The 21,492-nt window shown below is 43.8% G+C and overlaps 1 protein-coding gene across 3 annotated transcripts in view; it reads right to left on the reverse strand.

Moving 5' to 3' along the window:
* NTPCR (nucleoside-triphosphatase, cancer-related) overlaps positions 1 to 13,131 on the reverse strand; it is a 35,663-nt gene extending 22,532 nt beyond the window's left edge. The window contains exons 1-4 of one of the 3 annotated variants that reach the window (XM_043477089.1): positions 12,952 to 13,091; positions 8,865 to 9,104; positions 7,234 to 7,396; positions 6,517 to 6,613 (exon numbers count right to left, since the gene is read on the reverse strand). In XM_043477089.1, the coding sequence (XP_043333024.1) occupies positions 6,517 to 6,613; positions 7,234 to 7,396; positions 8,865 to 8,892 (288 nt within the window). In that variant the 5' untranslated portion in view covers positions 8,893 to 9,104; positions 12,952 to 13,091. Of the gene's footprint in view, positions 1 to 6,516; positions 6,614 to 7,233; positions 7,397 to 8,864; positions 9,105 to 12,951 lie in introns of all 3 variants that reach the window. The other 2 variants (XM_043477091.1, XM_043477088.1) reach the window with 2 other exon arrangements.
* Positions 13,132 to 21,492: the final 8,361 nt, after the last annotated feature.

Here is a 21,492-nt window from a genome sequence, read left to right on the forward strand (position 1 = left end):
CATAAGCAAAATGAAAAAACCTACAAAATGAGAAGAACATATCTGCAAACGATGCAACCGACAAGGGCTTAATTTCCAAAATATACAAACAACTCATACAATAACAACAAAAACAAACAAACAACCCAACCAAAAAAACAGGCAGAAGACTTAAATAGACATTTCTCCAAAGAAGACATAAAGATAGCCAATAGGCACAGAAAAAAGACGCTCAACATCATTAATTATTAGAGCAATGCAAATTAAAACTACAATGAAGCACAATCTCACACTGGTCAGAATAGCCAACATTAAAAAAAATCTACAAATAATAATTGCTGGAGAGGGTATGGAGAAAAAAGGGAACCCTACTCCACTGTTGGTGGGAATGCAAGTTTGTGCAGCCACAATGAAAAACAGTATGGAGATTCCTCAGGAAACTGAAAATAGAGTTGCCATATTATTCAGCAATTCTACTCCTGGGCATATATCCAGAGAAAACTCTAATTCAAAAGGATACATGCACCCCTTACATTCATAGCAGCACATTCACAGTAGCCAAGACATGGAAATAATCAAAAAGTCCATTGACAGAAGAATGGATAAAGAAGATACACACACACACACACACACATATATATATATATATATATATATATGCATGCAATGGAATACTAGTCAGCCATGAAAAAGAATGAAACAATGCCACCTGCAGCAATATGGGTGCCACTAGAGATTATCATACTAAGTGAAGTAAGTCAAAAACAGAAAGAAAAGTATTATATGATATCACTTATACAAGGAATCTATATGGCACAGGGGCTTCCCTGGTGCCCCAGAGGATGGGACTCCAGCTGCCAACGCAGGGGACACAGGTTCAACCCTCAGTCCAGGAACTGGGATCTCACATGCCGCAGTGCACCTACACCCGCATGCTGCAGCTACTGAAGCCCTCGCTTCTACAGCCTGGGCTCTGAACAGCAGGAGGCACCGCAGTGAGAAGCCCATGCACCTCAACCAGAGAAAGCCCTTGTGAAGCAATGGGGAGCCCGTGGGCCTCAATGAAGACCCAGCACAGCCAAACGAACAAACAAATAATAAAATGAAAATTAAATAGAATATAACACAAAAGAACTTATCGAGGAAACAGAAAGAGATTCAAAGAAGAAACTCGTGGTTGCCAAGGGAGAAGAAGGGGGAGGGACGGACTGGGAGTCTGGGGTGAATGTCAGTCACTCAGTTGCGTCTGACTCTTTGTGACCCCATGGACTGTAGCCCACCGAGCTCCTCTGCTCATGGAGTTCTTCAGGCAAGAATACTGAGGTGAGTAGCCATTCCCTTTTCCAGGGGATCTTTCCAACCCAGGGATCGAACCTGGGTCTCCTGCACTGCGGGCAGATTCTTTACCACTGAGCCACTAGGGAAGCCCTTGGGGGTTAGAAGATGTGAACCACTGTATACAGACGGGATAAACAGCAAGGTTCTATTTACAGCACAGAGAACTACACTCAATATCCTGGGACAAACCATAATAGAAAGCAATACAGAAAAGAATCTATCTATGTCTATAACAGTCATTTTGCTACACAGCAGAAATTAACACAACACAGAAATTAACAGTAAATCAACTGTTTTTCAATTAAAAAATTTAAAGAATAGGCTCTGACCTGCCTAAATGTGCTTTCTAAAACTCAGTTTACTTTAGTTTCCAGTGACCAATTGGAATTGGTCATTCCAATTGCCGATAATAAAATCTGTCTCTCTCTAATCTCCTATTTTTCTTGCCCAGTTACTTTAAAAATTTCTTTTTTTTTTTTTTCAGTATAAAGGCAAAACACTAATTCCTTTCCCTTTCTTCATTCCAATGAAATATATGTGATGGGAGAAAAATTTCTGCTTCAGAAAAGAAACTGATGACCTTGACCTGCAACCTTGGAATTTCTTCTACCTAGAATGTGACAGTCTGGGTTTGGTAATCAAACTATTAAATACTGGAAGAGTCTGGTTTTTTTTTTCCCTCTTTTAATTAAAAAAAAAAAAGGGAGAGCGATTCTAGCTCTTATTCCGGTCAGTACACAATTTCTTATATAATCCTGCAGCTAGACATCAAGCCCATATGTACACACTGCTCTCCCGGGATTGTCTGCTCTAAGCAAGGTGTGCAAAAATCAATTCCTTATATCGATCCAGTACTCAAAGCCAGAGTCATCATCTGGAATTTTATTTGAAGTAGTCCACTTGCTTCTCTAACATTTAGGTGGAGAGGTATGTACTGGATGGGAAAATAACTAGAGATAAAAATACCACGTTTCCTGACCGCTTCCACACAATACAACAGGCACCAGAGTCCCCAGCAGAGGGCATGAGAGAAAGCTCCAAGAAAAATAAATTAGGGGAAAAAGAGGAGCAGCCAGGGCGAGACAGGGCCAAGGGGCAGGCGGGCTGGAGGAGCAGCCGCCGCTGCCAGAACGCGGCGCAAGACCCCGAGGCCCGGAGTCAGACGCTGCCCTTCGCAGGCACACCCAGCATTTCCAGCAGCCTTGGGCACTTACCAAAGCCTGCCTATTTCAGCTGAGCCCTGAGTATCAAAAGAAAAAAGAGCAGAGAAGCCAAGGCATGAGAAACGGCAAACGGCAAGGGCGGAAGGCTGGCACGTGGCGGGCAGGCTGAGCCGCGTGCAGGAGGATGGGGAGGAGGACGGGCTGCAGGAAGCCACACGGCAGGTCCGAGGCCCCGGGAGGACCAGGACTGCACCGCTGGTACAGTGGAGGCTGCCAGAGTTCACAAAGAAGTGCCTCTCGAGGCAGGTCCACACTATTCGATTTTCACAGAAGTGTATCAAAGTTGTAAGTCGATAATAAGACGATATAAAACCCATATTCCTTAACATGGTCCACAAAAACCTCGCACGGCTGACTCCACCCACCTCACCAAGCGGCCCTCCTCCTTCACCTGCTCCTGCCCAGGGCCCCGAGGCCTCCACATCTCTGCTCCTGTCATCCACAACACTCTCCCCAGACCGCCACGAAACACCCGAATATTCTCTCCTGGAAGCGATGGTGCCCTCCTCACCTTTCCATTTCATCCAAACGCCGCCACCCCAGAGCTCTTTCCTGGTGAGCAGATCTAAAGTCAGCTCCTCTCCTCTTTCTCACAGCACTCCCATTTTTTTTTCTTGGCAGCATTTATGACAATTATCCATTTATTTGCTTAATATCTACATTTCCACTAGAATGAGAGTTTTGAGACAGTAGAAAACATGTTTTGTTCATGACTATATATTAAGGATTTGATAAATATTTGATGAATGAATGCAAAAAACAAGTAATATACAATCTCAAAGCCAAAAGTTGGTTCTTTGAAAAGATCGACTAAATTGACAAACCTTTAGTTATTAAGTCCTAAAAAGAGACAACTTAAACAGTTAAAATGCATGAAAGAAGGGAAAATATAACAGATTTTGCAAAGTAAAAAGGATTATAGGGGAATATATGAACAACTGTATGCCAAATTAACTAACTTACTATCTAATGACATGGACAAATAAATTACTAACAGACACAAATTATCACAACTAATTCAGCATGAAATAAAAAAACCAGCAGATATATAACAAGTAAAGAAATTGAATTCATAATTAGAAAGCTTCCCATGAAGAAAAACCTAGACCCACATGGCTTCACTGGTGAATTCCAGCAAACATTCCAAGAAAAATTAATACCAATTCTTCACAAACTCACCGAATTGAGCTTCTGGTTGAGGCAATTAGGAAAGAAAAAATAAAAGGCATCCAAAGCAAATAGGAAGAAATAAAATTTTCCCCATTTGCAGATGATATCATTTTGTAAATAGAAAATTCTAAGAAATTCACTAAAGAACTGTTAGAACTATTAGTCTGCCTAGGTTGCAGGATACATTAATAATGAACAGTCTAAAAATAAAATTGGGAAACTTTTATAAAAAGGTATAAATTTTTTAAAAAGAAGTATAAGACTTGTATGCTGGAAACCTCAGAACAATGTGACTGAACAAAATCAAAGACAGTCTAAGTAAATATAAAGATAAATCATGTTCATGGATCAAAAGATACAATATTGTTAAGATGGCAATGGGGCTTCCCTCATAGCTCAGTCGGTAAAGAACCTGCCTGCAATGCAGGAGACCCAGGATCAGGAAGATCCCCTGGAGGAGGAAATGGCAACCCACTCAGTATTCTTGCCTGGAGAATCCTACGGACAGAGGAGCCTGGCAGGCTACAGTCCATGGGATCACAAGAATCGGACACGGCTTAGTGACTAAACTACCACCACCAAGATGGCAATACTCCCCAAACTGATTTACAGATTCAACACAACCTCTATCAACATTCCAGCTTCAGTAATCAAACACTGTCATTCTGATATAAGAACAGATGGAACTGACATGAGGATAAACTGAATAGAATTCAAAACAGAATTGAACTGATTTGTACAAGAGTTTCAATATAATTAAATGGAGAAAGAACAGTCTTTTCAACAAACAGTTCTGGAAAAACTGGATATTTACATGCAAAAGAATCACTTTTAATCCATACCTTACGCCATACACAAAAACCAATTCAAAGTAGACCACAGACCTAAATGCATTAGTAAAGCTATAAAATTCTTGGAAGAACACATGGAAATAAATCTCCATCAAACGGCATCAGGCAAAGCCTTCTTTGGTAAAACGCCAAAAGCACAAACACCATAAGAAAAATAGATGAACTAGACTTTTCAAAAATAAAAACATTTGTGTCATCACATCTACAAAGTAAAGACAACTACAGAGTAGATAAATACAGGCGTCCCTTGGTATCCAAGGGAGACCAGTTCCAGGGCCCTCCCACACACACCAAATCCAAGGATGCTCAAATCCCTCATGTGAAATGGCACAGCAGTTTGTCTTCCACAACCACAGACGTGGAAGGCAGAGATACAAAGAGTCAACTGCATACCAGCTAATCAGTTATCTGAAAACAGACTGGTATCCAGAACTCACACAGAAATCTTACAACTCAGTAATAAAAAGACAACTGAAGCAAGTAAAAAATGGGCCAAAGAAAAAGACATTTCTCCAAAGAAAATATACAAATGGCCAATAAGTACGTGAAAAGATGCTCAACATCAGAGATCAACAGGGAAGTGCATATCAAAACCACAGTGTGATATTGCATCACACCTACTAGATTGTACATAATTAGACAGCAATTAGCAAGGCTACACAGAAAAGGAAACCTTCATTCATTGCAGGTGGGAATGTAAAACAGCACCACTGGTTTGGAAAACACCAGTGTTTTCTCAAAAAGTTATATATATAATTATTACCTCATGACCCAGCATTTCCACTTGTAGGTAGTCCTCCACAAGAGAATTAAAACAGATACCTACACCAAAACTTGTCCATAAATGTTCAGAGCAGCATCATTCATAATAGCCAAAAGTAGAAGCATATCCAAATGCTCATTAGCTGAAGAATAGATAAATTATTTGTGGTATATCTATACAATGCAATATTATACAGCCATAAAAGGAACAAAGTACTGATATATGCTGTGATATGGATAAACCCTGTAACTATTATGCAAAATAAAATAAGCTAGTCACAAAAGACCACATATTGTATTATTTCCTTCTCAGAAAATATTCAGAATAGCCAAATCTGCAGACAAAAAAGTAGGACAGTGGTTTCAAAGAACAGCAGAGACATAGAAATAGAGATTGCTTATGGGAATGGGGTTTCTTTTGGGGATGACAAAAATGTTCAAAAATTGGGCTAAGATAGTTGATTGTGCAATCCCATAAGTACATGAGAAAAAACTGAACATTTTAAACGGGTGAATTGCACAGTATGTGAATTATATCTCAAAATGTGCTCAGCTGCTCAGTCAGGTCCAATTCTTTGTGACCCCTATGGACTGTAACCCCCAGGCTCCTCAGTCCATGGGATTCTCCAGGCAAGAATACTGGAGCGGGTTGCCGTTTCCTTCTCCAGGAGACCTTCCCGACGCGGGGACTGAACCTGTGTCTCCTGTGTCTCTTGCTTTGGCAGGCAGATTCTTGACTGCTGAGCCACCTGGGAAACCCATACCTCAATAATGCTGTTTTTTTAAAAAAATTACAGGTAATACAGTGATGTAATGTATTAAGTTCATACCATTATGTTCATATAATGACATTTTACCTTCCTAAATATTTATTTGTTGTGGTGTGAAGATAGGGTTAAGATATAAACAAGGGGAAGATCAGAGGAAAGACTTATCTTTGGGGACTGTGGAAGATTGGCATCAAAGCCCGCCCAGTATAAAGTCTTTCACATGTACTGAATTTCTGTGACAAGGAATTTACTTGAAGTTCAGAGTGACAGTAAATTACATGAGCTCAATCACTTAAAGACTTTTAAGCTGTAAAACACAAAACTGACATCTCTGTAGAGCAAAAGCCACTCTGTTCCCAGGGCTAGCAATTCCCACAAGGTACTAAGAACAGCCCGGCTTCAGAAGCAGAAAGACACACTCACATTCCTCAAGACCGGGAGCGCCAGCTGCTCAAAGGACGTCAGATCCACCACGTACTGCCCTACACGGCACTCACGCTTTCCAGGCAGAGGCTCTGACCTGAAAGAAAAAGATGGTACATCCCTCCTTGAGACCCCTGTACTGACTTCTGATTTTTAGCTGCTCCACTGAGCCTCTGGCCTTCTCCATGTGCTAAACCATCCTTAGAGAGTGCAGTGAGCAAAGCTGATCTCACTCCTCATTCCCTCCTGAGAGCAGGGCTAACACTGGTGCACACACCAGCACCCACAGCCTGGCAGTTACCTCCAAGGAGCGGGCGTATCACCTGTCTTAGAAGAGTGACAGGAGAAACAGGGCCACAAGGTACCAAGTGAGAAGAGCTTACTGTTCAGTGGAATAAGTTTGCACTGAAATATGGTATTTTCAACTTTGCTTTTCCTACGATGACTTCAACCTCTGTTTTCTTTGATGCCACGAAAGCCATAAAAGCTCAAGATTCTTTAAGACAGAAGGGACCTCCTGGCTCAGCCCTGGCCCCAGGAGAACACCACCGCAGAGGGACTCCCGTGGTGGTCCGGGGGTTACGATTTTGCCCTTCCAATGCAGGGGGTGTAGGTTTGATCTCTTAGTCGGGGAACTAAGACCCTGCATGCCATGAGACATGGTCAAAAAAAAAAAAAATGAAAAGAAAAAACACTTCAGGAATGAAGCTGCAGTACCCAATTCTGGATAAAGGTCCCCGGATGCCAGACAACGTGACAACATCAAACCCTATTCTTCTTCCTCCCTGTCTGACTTCTTCTGTATAAAACCCATCGACAGGCACGCCAGAGGACTTTAAAACTTCAGTGGCTTTCTGGATCAGTGTTGTTTTTCCAACTCCTAGAGAAAAAAAAAAAAAAGTCCATCAGGAACCACTGCCTTGTTGGAGCATAGCAACCAGGAGAGAAATGGGCTGCAAAAGGCTTTTATGAATATTAACTTCACTTAACTTTGATTGCTCCAGATGTTAAAACTGTTTAGTTTCAAGTAGAAAACAAATATAATAAAAATGTGAATGGTATACTGAAGTTTATTTTTAAATTCTGAAACATTATTAGTTTTGTCACATACATGATCAGAGAATCAACTGAGTGGTTTTCTGATGATAATTTCAGGTGCAATTTGCATCCTACAAGACAAGCTTTTGTTTTCTCCTAGGTTTACTCTTCTTGAGGGAGCAAACTTTTCCACCTAGACAGTAAAGCTTCAGGCAAAGGCTAGATGCTTTAAGTTAGGATTTCAAGGCACTGTGAACCTATGTTTAACAGTGGGAATATCCCTTCATTTCTCCTTGGACTTACAATGTATGGCTCCCCAAAATGGGACTCTTAGATACCTCCAACACTATTAGAAATGGCAATTTTTCAACTTTTTCCAGAAAAGCAATCCCATCAGGTTGGCCATGCCTTCCATCACCTCCTCAGTTCAGTTCAGTTCAGTTCAGTCACTCAGTCGTGTCCAACTCTTTGCAACCCCATGGACCGCAGCACGCCAGGCTTCCCTGTCCATCACCAGCTCCCGGAGTTTACTCAAACTCATGTCCATCGAGCTGGTGATACCATCGAAGCACCTCATCCTATGTCATCCCCTTCTCCTCCACCTTCAATCTTTCCCAGCATCAGGGTCTTTTCCAATGAGTCAGTTCTTTGCATCAGGTATTGGAGTTTCAGCATCAGCGTTAGTCCTTCCAATGAATATTCAGGACCGATTTCCTTTAGGATTGACTGCTTTGATCTCCATCACCTCCTAGAGTATCCCTAAGTATTCCTTTGACTTGCCCCCAACCTCTTCCCAGATGATAACCTATGCGCCTCCGCCCACTCATCCTCCCCACCCAGGACCCCTTCCTTTCCTCCCAGCCTAGCCAATGGACTACTCTGGTTAACACTTGGGTGCTAAACACTATTTAATACTACTATTCAGTGACACTGTGGAGGCAGGGCCTGGTCTCGCATGCCTCCTAAGCATTTTCTTGCTTAATTCTTTACAATTACCCTGTGAAGCAGTTGCCACCCTTGTCCCTATTTTACAGAAGAAGAAACTGAAGCACAGAGAAGATTGGCAACTTATCCATGGTCAGACAACTGAGAGAGACCATACAGTTTAACAGGGGCCTTCATCTGCCACCATGATTTTATTTCATATGAACCTTGTCCTCATACAACGTCAGTGGCATCATGACTACCCCAAAATGGGAAACCACGTCTGCAACACAGCTATTATGGCACAACAGGGTTGCAAGCCGTATTATTCCTATGGCTGCCCATGCAGAGTCATCAGGGTTCCCAAAGAAGCTTTTGAAGCTTACTTGAAATAAAATATGATGTTATTCTCATTTAGTTCATTCTTCCTCCAAGTTTCACACGAACAAACAATGGTGTCCGGCCTTCTGAAACATGAACAGCAGCCCACGCTCACGGCACTCGGAGGGAATGTAACCCCACCTCTGTCCCTCGGTAACTGCTGCTTTAGGGGAGTCACTGAAGAATCCGCTCAACACAGGCAAGTGGCCTCTGCTGATGTGTAAGCTGGGACTTCTCTGAAACAACTTAATGTTCATTCATTAGGGATTGTTAAATTATGGTATCATGTGTATAATGACATAAACCCATAAGAATCTCATGCAACCTTTAAAGAGAACACTGTTTACCTATGGAAAGAGCTTACTGCTTAGCATGGAAAGCAGACCACAACATATGGAAATAATATATGGAGAAAAAGCAGGTTAAGAAACAACAGAAATACACAGTAGTATTCCATTACTTTTTTTTTTTGAAAGACCACAAATAACAAATGTTGGCAAGGACGTGAAGAAAAGGGAACCTTGTACGCTGTTATGTGTAAATTGGTGCAGTCACTGTGGAGAACAGTATAGAGGCTCCTCAAAAAACTAAAAACAGAACTATCATATGATCCAGCAATTCCACTCCTGGGTATATATCCAAAGAAAACGAACACACCATTTTGAAAAGATAAATGTACCCCCAAATGTTCATAGCAGCATTATTTACAACATATGGGAGCAACCTAAGTTTCCATCAACAGATGAATGGACAAAGATATGGTATACAATACAATGAAATACTACTCAATTATAAAAAAAAATGAAATTTTGCCATCTGCAACATCATGGATGGGCCTGGACGATATTATGCTTAGTGAAATAATTCAGGCAGAGAAAGACAAATACTGTGTGGTATCACTTATATATGGAATCTAAAAAATAGAACAAACTGGTTTTATATAATAAAAAGAAACAGACTCACAGACAGAGAGAAGAAACTAGTGGTTACCAGTGGGGAGAGGGAAGGGGTATGATGGGGGAGATTAAGAGGCACAAACTACTACGTATAAAACAAATGAGCTACAAGGATATATTCTACAGCACAGGGGGAAAAAAGGCAATATTTTATAATACCTATAAACAGAATCTTGAAAAACTGTGAATCACTGTTATGCACATGAAACTTACACAATACTGTAAATCAACTATATCTCAATTTAAAAAGTGAAGCATGTGGGTGTCTCCAGAAGAAAATGTCGAGAAGAACAGAAAGATTTATGGCATTTGTTTCTGTCTGTTGTAAATCCAAGGCACTTTCAATTTCTTCTTTATAACTTTCTAGATTAATTTTTTTTTTGGTCTTACAGTGAGTATTGCTCTTAATTTAAGAAAAAAACAAAGCTATTTACATTATGCAAAAGACAAAATGGAACAGCTGTAATAAAAGGGATTATCGTGGGTCTGATCTGTTAGGGAGAACACTTAAACCAAGAGGAGGCATTTGGCTCTAGTCCCTTTTTCCCTCTTCAGCTCTAGAAATTTTTCATCTCAGTTAATTTGCTATCTACACTGGCTAAGAAGTGACCTATAGGAAGGAGACCCCAAAATCAAAGGCCCACACCACATTCAGAAAGAATGGGTTGGAAAGCCCCAGAATTATTTTGGTTCTGGTTCTCCTATAAAGTGGACCGTGAAATAAAGACTCACGTGCAGGCTGTTTAATTTGGGAAGCAACACCCGAAGATAACACACTGGTGGGGAGGTGACTGCATTATCAACAAGTTATCAGTGGGTAGTTTAATCCCACTGAGAAATCCTAGGAGACAGCTTTGCATTCAGAGTTCTCTTGTATGATGAGTGAGGAAGGAGTTTACCCACCAACTTCCAACTGTCAAGGGTCACGGCTGCTTCAGTGGGCAGGAATTCCCTGGCCTTTCAGGCCTGCCCGTGTGTAGGCAGAGGTGGGCGCCAGGGGTCAGAGAAAGCCCTCTGGATAGGTCACAGGCTGGACAGCTGGAAGTGGGGGAAAAACTGCTAAGTGCGAAGGACACATGAGTGTGGCCCTGAGAGTGTACACAAGTGTCTCTGAGAAGATACTTGATGTCTGAACACACAGAGATTCAAACAGCAGGCAGAGTTTGGGACTGGGCTGGTAACAGAAAGATACTAAGTCAATGAAAAAAACAGGAGGAAATTCCAAAGGGGGGAAAATATGCATAAAGGGAAAATACATTACAGATACTCTTGGCTCCATGGCTCTACTGTGGTTTACTTTTACAGTCAAAATACCATCAACACTGACCACTGAGCTAATTAAAATTATAGTGTAACTGCTTTGGGAAAACTGGGAGGAAAAGAAGGTTAGTGGGTTTAAGGCCAGGCTTAAGAAAGCTACACTCTAGCATTGAGTCTTTCAATCATGTGTATGCATATAAAACTTTTATAAAGAAGGAAACAGAAAGAAGAACTAGTATTGGCCTGGCTGGCCTCTGTCCTCACCCACCTCCAGGACTCAGGCAGGTACAATCATAAAAATAAGCCACCTCTGTTATGAAACACATAGATGTCCTGGGGCCAGGCTGCTGAGAAAACTTTCAAATAAAGTTTCAAATAAACGACTGACAAATCAACTTTTAGAAGACATTCCTTTACAATATTAAGGAGTACCTCTGGATATTAGAAATTTCTCAAAACACCCTTCTCCTCACCACTCCCCCATTGCCTGATAAATATAAAACTCCAGAATCTGCAACATTAAGTTAACCTGTGGTCCTAAAAGCTAAAGATACTCATTTAAAAAAAGTGAAAGAGAATTTCAGGCCTGGGGTTACAATGGTTGATATCTGAATGCACAGTTAACCTGAAACTGCAAAGAAGCTAAAGAATCACTTTCTGCACTCAAAGCCCATCTTTTTTGTTGCTGTTCTCTCTTAACCTATCTGATGCTGTCTTAATCTGATGCTGCCACAAACTTCTTGCCTCTTCTTTTAGTAATGGCTTATCTATGTGCAGCATCTTGGCTTAAAAGGCATCTATCTGCTCCACCAGTCTCTCATTTAAAGGCACACCACCACCTTTCAAGGACTTCCCTGGTGGCTCAGAGATTAAAGCATCTGCCTGCAATGAGGGAGACGTGGGTTCGATCCCTGCGTGGGGACAATCCCCTGGAGAAGGAAATGGCAACCCACTCCAGTATCCTTGCCTGGAGAATCCCATGTAAGGAGGAGCCTGGTGGGCTACAGTCCACGGGGTCGCAAAGAGTCGGACACAACTGAGCAACTTAACTTTCACTTTCACCACCTTTCAAAGATGAGACCTTCACAGCCTAAGGTTGGAGGGATTTCCATTAAAAGGGACAGGCACCAAAGTAGGGTCTGGGTGGGGGTGCCCAGTACCCCGCCCCCGTGTGTGGGGGTACCAAGGCTCTCAACCTGCGACCTCACTCATGCAGGAAATTGGGGTGGGGGGGGGGCGGTCAGTGAATGTGGATAGGGAACACGGTTGCACTATCCTGCAACTGGAATTCAACTGGAATTCCACTCTTTCATGATAAATGCAGGCGCGTGTGACGACAGAAATCAGACACCTTCGGTGGTGGTGGCAGAGATCCTGAAATATGGCCTGTGCACATCACAACTTCAGAGTGTTAGTCGCTCAGTCCTGTCCTACTCTTTCCGACCCCACGGACTGTAGCCCACCAGGCTCCTCTGTCCGTGGGATTCTCCAGGCAAAAATACTGTAATGGGTTGCCGTGCCCTCCGCCAGGGGATCTTCCCAACCCAGGGCTCGAACCCGGGTGTCCCACATTGCAGGCGAATTCTTTACCGCCTGAGCTACCAGGGATAGTAATACTACTGCCTTTGATCCTACTTAACACCTTAATACGGAAGCCCAGGTGCCACTCCATAACAACCTGGTCTCGCCCTCCTGAAGTTGGCTTCATTTCATTTACCTTATGGACTCAATCACATTTTCCGCAGGCTTCTGACCACCAAGCCTGTAACTTAACATCCGGAATTTTAGAGGCGGAGAGCACCGGCTGCCGCAACCCCACGCGCACGCCACGCCCACCCCTCGGCCTCGTGGAGGGTGCGGACACTGGCAAGATTACCTGGGGGCCCAGTCAGGAACACGTGCCGGGCCATGCGGGTAGGCTCGGGTTGGGGGCACGACCCCCTACGGGTGGGGTCGAAGTCGCCGAACCCGGAAGGTGGGAGAGGTCGCGACCCAGGGTCCGCCCCCCAGCACCGCAGTCCCCTCCTCCGCCAGCCGGAAGCAACGTCTGTAAGGCCGCGCATGCGCCCTCCGCACTCAGCGTCGGTCTGCGCTTGCGCCCTCCGCGCCCAGCGTCGGTCTGCGCTTCCGCCCTCCGCGCTCAGCGCCCGTCTGCGCTTGCGCCCTCTGCGCTTAGCGGCGGTCCTCGCTGAGACCTCCTTTCAGCGACGTGGTTATTCTGGTCTTCCCTCGGTCTGTGTGCTTCAGCCTCCGTGTTGGACTTAGGCAGGGTGTTTGCGAGGAGGTGTGCGTAAAAGCCTTTTACTAAACCACTGCTGCTCAGGTGAGCGCCGTTTACGAAGCTCTGGGACCGGACCTGAGAGCTGAAATTTCCCCAGGCTGCGGGGAGAGACTTCCTGAAGGAAGTTGGGGTCCTAGAAGCCTTCCCAAAAGAAGGAGGATTTGCTACCGATTGGAACTACTTCCCCAGTGTTGTCAGCCACCTCTGCAGTGTGGTATTAGATGGTTAAAAGTGTTCATGCGTGGGCTCCAACTCCCGAGATGCGGAGTGATTGATCTTGGGCGAGCCCTGAGCATCTGGGTCTTCTTGATATTGTTGAAACTCCCCGGCAGTTTCAACTATAGTCCCGTCTTCACCCGTGCATACAAAGACCAATTTCCCCTTCTTGCCACCGTCTCAGAAATGTAAACCAACGCAAGACCCAGCCGGAGGATCTTCCTGAGCCAAGCATTAAGTGGTTTTCCTCCTCAATTAACCGTTTGAGGTGTTTGATCCTGCGAAATGAAGTGGCGGTGGCCTTGGGCCGGAGTTACCTGTAAGCCCTTTCACTGTAATACATGTACAGTTTGTTTCGTGATCGATCATCCTCCACCCTATCTGGGAAAGCAGTTTCACTGAATGCTCAACTTAATTGTGTGGGCACACACAGGACTTCCAGAGCTCCCCTTAGCCTGGTTGTTCATCAGTTAGATGGCCTCCATTTCTTACTGTTTGAAAAGGAATCATGTAAAAGTCAGATTTGTTCAGTCGAGTTGTCACCATCATTTCCGCAACATTTATAACGTTGCATCACTGGTAAGGTGGGGCCTTCCACCCAGATTTCTTTCACCTCCATTGCAAACTGGAGTCAAGAGCAGTTGATATAGTCAAGTAAACCCACAGAGTAGTTTCCAAAAGAAAGAAATGTGTACACCATCGTATGTATGATCTTCTTTTTATAAAAACAATTATTTTAAAGTGCTAATTATGTAGGATTTCCATCACTGAAGCAGTTTGTGTTTGCAAGGTTCACCAGGAGATGGGATTATTATATTTTGAAGTTATGCCTGGAATTCTGGTAGCCACCAGCAGACCTGTTTAGGTAACTCAGTTTAGGTACCTCAGTTTAGGTAGACTCTAGATGTAGAGTGCTGGTATTTCAGAACAAAAAGAAAATTCTTCCAAAGTTGGATGTTCTTTTTCCATCAAATCTATTTGTTTGGGCAGTTTACTTGGATATCTTCACTTTATAATAATTAATTGATCTGCGTCTTTGATTTTTGCAGTTTCCTTTGTGGGTTACACATCAATCACAACCGATGAAATACCTTATCTTAGAGATTAAGAACAAAAAGAGAGGCAAACATGATTAGTCACCCATTTTTAAATAAATAGATTATTAAACTACTGTGCTGAAGCTAACTTTTGATTACTATCCAACCAGTGTGTAATTACTTAGAACAGGTGATTCCAATTCTTTCTTCCTGCAGGACCTGGGTGCAGGCTAACTTTTGATAGAATGCAGTACAACTGTTTATTAAAGCAGTTAGTAAGCATACATCTGAAGTCTCTACAGTTCCAGAGACTGTTTCCTCTATTGCTGCACCCAAGCACCTAAAACAGTTCCTGGCACACAGTAAGGGATGCTGTGTGGACTGTGCTATCTGCAGTGTATAAAGGCATGAATAAGAAGAGCTCCTTTAGATTCTTGCCTTTTGAGGAATTTTTAGTTGGTTGGGTAGAGAAGACCCTCGGGCTGTCACAGTCGTGGGGGTGCTGTAACGGAGGCTGAGTGAGCACTGGTGAGGGGCCAGGAGGATGAGAAAAGCCTTCCTAGTCCAGTGACTGTGAGCCTGCTTGGAGGATGAGTAAGAGGCAACTGCAGAGAGCAAAAGGGGACACCTCTTAGGTCCCCTATCCTTTTGTGTCTCTGCTTCAGTCACCACTACTAGTGGGTGGCTGTCCTCAATCTGGAGTGGCAGGGAGTGAGGTGGTTAGAGGAGATACAGGTCAAATAAAAGCCATCCCTGTGTGACCAACCCAGCTTGAGTGATGTGATTTCTGGAGCCAGTCACTGACCCAAGGAGATGGAATGATCTCACTGGTCAGGCTTGGATCAAGTGCTCCCCTGGAGAAAGGGGTGATCTGCCCCTTACAATGCCAGAGACCCAGGCCTGAGGGAGGGATGCTCCCCAAAGGAGAATTTAGGCACTATTTCCACAGGGGCAAATGAATACCAGGCTGGCAAAACAGATTCACGTGTCCTTTTCCCCACTTTCATATTTTTACATCTGCAGTAGCCATAGTCTTGGTTCTGTTTTCTTGTGCTTAGGACATAATCCAAGTTTAAATTGTGTGTATGTTAAGTGGCTTCAGTTGTGTCTGACTTTTTGTGACCCTACGGACTGTAGCCCTCAAGGCAAGAATACTGGAGTGAGTTGCCTTGAGAATCTTCCCAACTCAGGGATTGAACCCATGTCTCTTATGTCTCCTGCATTGGCAGGCGAGTTCTTTACCACTAGCACCACCTGGGAAGCCAAGTTTAAATTATGTTAGTACAAACATGTTAGGGGAAACACTGACTAAAACCACTCACCTTGACCAAGCACCACAGCAACCACTTGCATGGGATATTTTATGAAAGGAGGTCCTGGTAAAAAACAGAACTAACAAGCCACCACCAACCAGAATTCAGGAAATGTCAAAAGGAAACAGGCGATGCCAGTCCATATGTCCCCCCTGACTCCTGGCTGGAATGCATCTCGAGCGAGTGATGCTTATGCCACCAGGAGGGACCCTGAGTCAGAATGATTGGCCAGAGACAACACGGAAACTAATCCTATCACCATAAACCCAAGACTGTGAGCCACATGACAGAGTGGTTCTCCTGGGTTTCCGTACCTCCTGCTCTTAACCCCAGTGCCTCCTTCCCAACAAGGTTTCTTGCTTTGCTAGCACAAATGTCTCCTTAGACAATTCATTTCTGAGTGTTAGACAAGAGTGCACTCTTGGGCCCTGGAAGGGATCCTTCTTCCTGCAAAAAATATACTTAGGAGTAAGTGTTGTGTGTGTTTGTGTGCACACTTGCACATGCATAGGTTTATAGGTTTGGGGAATATTTGTATACATCTCATCTCATTTGACCAGTTACTGTACAGTTGTGGGCACCATATCCTTGTATAGGGTTAGGAGAAATGGAGCTTTGCAGAAGCGCTGGCTCAAAGTAAGGGGCAATGGGAAAGCTGTGTATATGGCCCTATATGTGAGACAGCAAAAGAGACACAGATGTAAAGAATAGTCTTTTAGACTCTGTGGGAAAAGGCGAGGGTGGGATGATTTGAGAGGGTAGCATTGAAATGTGTATATTATCATATGTGAAGCGGATCGCCGGTCCGGGTTCGATGCATGAGAAGGGCGCTCAGGGCTGGTGCACTGGGATGACCCAGAGAGATGGGATGGGGAGGGAGGTGGGAGGGGGGTTCAGGATGGGGGACACATGTGCACCCGTGGCTGATTCATGTCGATGTGTGGCAAAAACCACTACGATATTGTAATTAGCCTCCAATTAAATAAATTAATTTTTTTTTAAAAAGTGTGGCTATGATTAGAGCGGGCTTCCCTGATGGCTCAGACGGTAAAGAAGCTGCCTGCAGTGCGGGAGATTTGGGTTCGATCCGTGGGTTGGGAAGATCCCCTGGCAGAGGGCATGGCAACACACGCCAGCATTCTTGCCTGGAGAATCCCCGTGGACAGAGGGGCCTGGCGGCTGCAGTCCGTGAAGTCGCAGAGAGTGGACGTGACTGAGCGCCTGAACACAGCACAGCATCATCAGAGTGAGTGCAGAAAACCAAGCAGAGGAGAGTCATGTCACTGCGAGATCCCAGGGAGAATGGGGAGCCAGCAGGAATGGGCATTTAGCTCCTTCATGGATAAGAGGAGTAAACAGGGAAAGTTGTTAAGAGTGAACCACCAGGGACATGCTGAGAGGTCCAGGGGAGAGGAGCAGAGCTTCTGTTTGGCTGTCTCGTTCCTCAGGAAGGCTAACACTATGTTTTGTTCAGGTTCATTTTCATTCGTTTCACTGGGATCCCATCAGTGGAGTATCTATTGTTTGCAGAATAATACGGCAATTGTTCTGGTTTGAATTGGCCTCTGATGTGTAGGAACCAAAAAAATAAAAAAAATAAATTGCTGTCTCTAATGAATATTCAACACCTGATATAAATAGAGCTGGTTATTTAATATATTCACCTTCCTTCTTCCCTCTCTCTCTTCTTTCCTTTCTTTTCTTTCATTCCTTTCTTCCTTATTGTATTGCAGACACTGCACTGTGGTACATAGTAGGGATCAAAGATACATTTGAAATATGTAATATTTCATATATTTAAATATCATATACTAATGCATATATATGGAATCTGGAAAGATGATACCGATGAATTTATTTGCAGGGCAGCAATGGAGAAACAGACATAGAGAACAGACTTAGGACATGGGGGGGAGGAGAGAGAGGGTGAGATGTGTGGAGAGTAACGTGGAAACTTACAGTACCATATGTAAAATAGATCGCCAGTGGGAACCTGATGTATGACTGGAAACTCAGACAGGGGCTCTGTGACAATCTAGAAGGGCGAGTTGGGGAGAGATGGGAGAGAGGTTCAGGAGGGAGGGGACATGGGTGCACCTATGGCTGATTCTTGTTGATGTTTAACAGAAAATAACAATTCTGTAAAGCAATTATCCTTCAATTAAAAAATCAATAAAAAAACACTGGTGAGCAGACTTTTATACCTAGGTTTACATTTTTTAAAATATTAAATATCCATGAGCTCTTATTTTTCATTCAACATGAAAATACCTTTATCTGAGCTCCTGAGGGAAGAATTCCTTTCCCACCCCTTTAGATTACCTACCTTTTTGAATAACAATTGGCATTGGGAAAGCTGGCATTGCATTCTGGCCTCCAACCTTGTAGTACTTAGACATTTAACAAAAGGTTGTAGCTAACATTTACCTGGTGTTTACCATGTGCCAAGTTCTCTTCGCAGAGCCCTAAAAATTGTAGTAACTTCTTTAATCCTCACCAAAACTTCATTCTATCTATGGACAAACCAAAATAGAGAGGGACAAAGGAAAGGACCCAAGACCACCGTGTATATACACACATGTGTTTAGATGTGATTGTGTGTATGTGTATATGTGTATATCAGTGCATGTGTATATATGATTCAAACTCAGGTATTTGGGTGCCAGAGTCTGTCTGATACAGATTTTTAACTTTCGTCCTGAAAATAGGTCATGGGCAACATCACAAAGCGAAAAGTTCACATGAGAACTACAAACCTGCTCCATTAGTTACTCTTCCTTCTTCTAGGAAAACAAGCATCATGTTACAGCAAGTCCCCTACATAGGAAGGAGTTCTCTTCCAAGAGCACGTTCGTAAGTCCAGTTTCTCCCTAAGTCCAACAACTAGCCTAGGTACCCAACTAACAAAGTCTGTTATGTAGTAATGTACTGTAATAGGTTTATAATACTTTTCACACAAATAATACACAAAGAATAAAACATTTTAATCTGACAGTACAGTACCTTGAAAACTACGGCAAAACAGCTGGGCATGTTCCCGTCTTTGAAAGTTCCCAACTTGAAGGTTTGTATGTAGGGGACTTGGGGCTTCCCCGGGACTCAGCGGTGAAGAATCCGCCTGCCAGTGCAAGAGATGTGGATTCGATCCCTGGGTTGGGAAAATCCCCTGGAGAAGGAAATGGTAGCTCACTCCAGTATTCTTGCCTGGGAAAGCCCATGGATAGAAGAGTCTGGCGGGCTACAGTCCATAGGGTTAGAAAGAGTCGGACATGACTTAGTGATTGAACTGCAACAGGAATAACATGTAGGGGACTTACTGCACTAAAGAGCTAAGGTAGTTCTTGAAGGACAGAGAGAATGGAGCGCTCTTTCTCATTCTAATTCTATTCCAGGGCTGTCTAGGGTAATAATTCCTATCACATCTGTGTGCGTGGACCAGCTAACTCAGAGATCCCTGGGTCGGTGATCATGGAGTGAGCCAAGCAGGCCCCCGTCTCACCCCCAAATCTCACTGGGTGTGAGACTGCAAGTCCTCGGAGAGACACAGCCGCTGTCCTGCTGGGCTCAGTCAGACATCCTCTCCTCCCGCCTCAGCCTCTCTCAGCACAGCTACATCAGGTAGTGCCTCTCCTCTGACTAGGTACAAGCTTAACAACATTTATTCAAGTTTCATTGTCTTTCCCTGTAAATAATCTGCAGGAGACACTAATTGCTTTTTAATTTGGTCAAAATACATCATCCCCAGAATTGTTTGCACCATGAGCCCCAGGCAAAAGAGGCTATGGGTGTTAATTAGCCATCTTCATCTGTGTGGGAGCCTGGGTTCTCCTCCCCGTCTCCCATGCCCTCTGGTCCATTTCTAGTTAAGGGCATGGTTTCAGCTCCATTTGCCAACAAGTTGATAAAAGGTTTTGCTGGCTGAAAACTAGAGGAAACTTAAGGAATAATTCATTTTCATTTCTATCTTCAGTCTTCCTGAAGAACGTCATTGATTCCTTTCCTGGACCAAAGTTCATCATCCTCTCCTAATGCCAATGAGGTCTGAAATCTGGTGGGTTGGATAGATAAAGCATTAGTCTGTGGCTGGCCAAAAAGTAATTGGGGGGCCTTTTAAAGGCAGGTTCTGCTCTCTCCTGTTTCCCTGAACGAGCCGACACAAAGACCCTGGATGGTGCATTTCAGTCACCCTAGTGTGAGAGCAGATTTTCACAAGGATATGGACATTCAGGGGCTTCCCAGATAGTGCTAGTGATAAAGTACCTGTCTGCCAATGCAGGAGATGTAAGAGACACGGGTTCGATCACTGCATCAGAAAGATCCACTAGAGGAAGGCATGGCAGCTCACTCCAGTACTCTTGCCTGGAGAATCCCATGGACAGAGGAGTCTGGCAGACTACAGTCCATGAGGTCACAAGAGTTGGACTTGATTGAAGCCACTTAGCGCATGCGCATGCATAGACATAATCTGCCTGCAGAACGTAATCTTCCTGAGGACTTCGCCTCCAGCCCTTATTTCAGAACAATGCTCCCAGTTGAGTCACAAAGAGAGTTGAGAAAAGTGACTCAATGCCTCATCCTGTTCACTGCTCCACCGACCCTTCTGTTTGAAGAGCTGAGGGTAGTTGGCTTCTGGGATGCCCTGCATGGATGTAGCCTAGCATCCTTCATGCCCCCTTCGTGCTGGAGAGCAGAAATGATGACATTGGATAGGAGGATCAGGCCAATCTTGAGTTGTTTAGGGCTCTTACCTGGTATGGAGGTGATATTAAATGTTCTCACGTGCCCAAAAGTCTCATGTGCTCTCTTCCCCAGGGCCTTTGCACATGCTATTTCTTCTGCTTCAAAGGCTCTCTATGCTCCCATCATCCCCTCATTGTGCATCGTGCATGCCTGCTTGTGCTCAGTCATGTCCGACTCTTTGCTACACCATGGACTGTAACCTGCTGGGCTCTTCTGTCCATGGGGTTTTCCAGGCAATAATACTGGAGTGGGTTGCTATTTTCTCCTATCTTCCTCTAACTCACAGTTATTCAGCATTCTTGGCTCCCTAGTACATCCCAGGTGTCCCTGATAAATGCTCCCTTAGGTTTCTGAACTTGTAGTTTTTTTCAATTACCATAGTTGTAATTGAATAATTTAGATATTTAAATTTATAAAATTACTTTCTCCTCTACTAAAACTAAAGCTTTATGAGTGAGGGACCTGGTTCCAGCTTTTTCCACCACTGTAACCACAGCATGTAGGTGTTCAGTTATGCTTGCTAAGTAAATGAATTTCCAACTCAGTATTTTAAATGGGACAGTTTTGAAAAATCTTTCCTTTGTTAATAGTTTTTTGTTGTTGTTATTGTTCAGTCACTCAGTCACGTATGACTCTTTTCGACCTCATGGACTGCAGCAGTCCAGGCTTCCCAGTCCTTCACTATTTCCCAGAGTTTGCTCAAACTCAAGTCCACTGAATTAGTGATGCCCTCCAACCATCTCATCCTCTGTCATCCCTGTCTCCTTCCTTCAATCTTTCCCAGCATGAGGGTCTTTTCCAATGAATCAGCTCCTTGCATCAGATGGCCA

Source organism: Cervus canadensis, chromosome 8, assembly GCF_019320065.1.
Source record: "Cervus canadensis isolate Bull #8, Minnesota chromosome 8, ASM1932006v1, whole genome shotgun sequence".
NCBI classification, from domain to species: domain Eukaryota; kingdom Metazoa; phylum Chordata; class Mammalia; order Artiodactyla; family Cervidae; genus Cervus; species Cervus canadensis.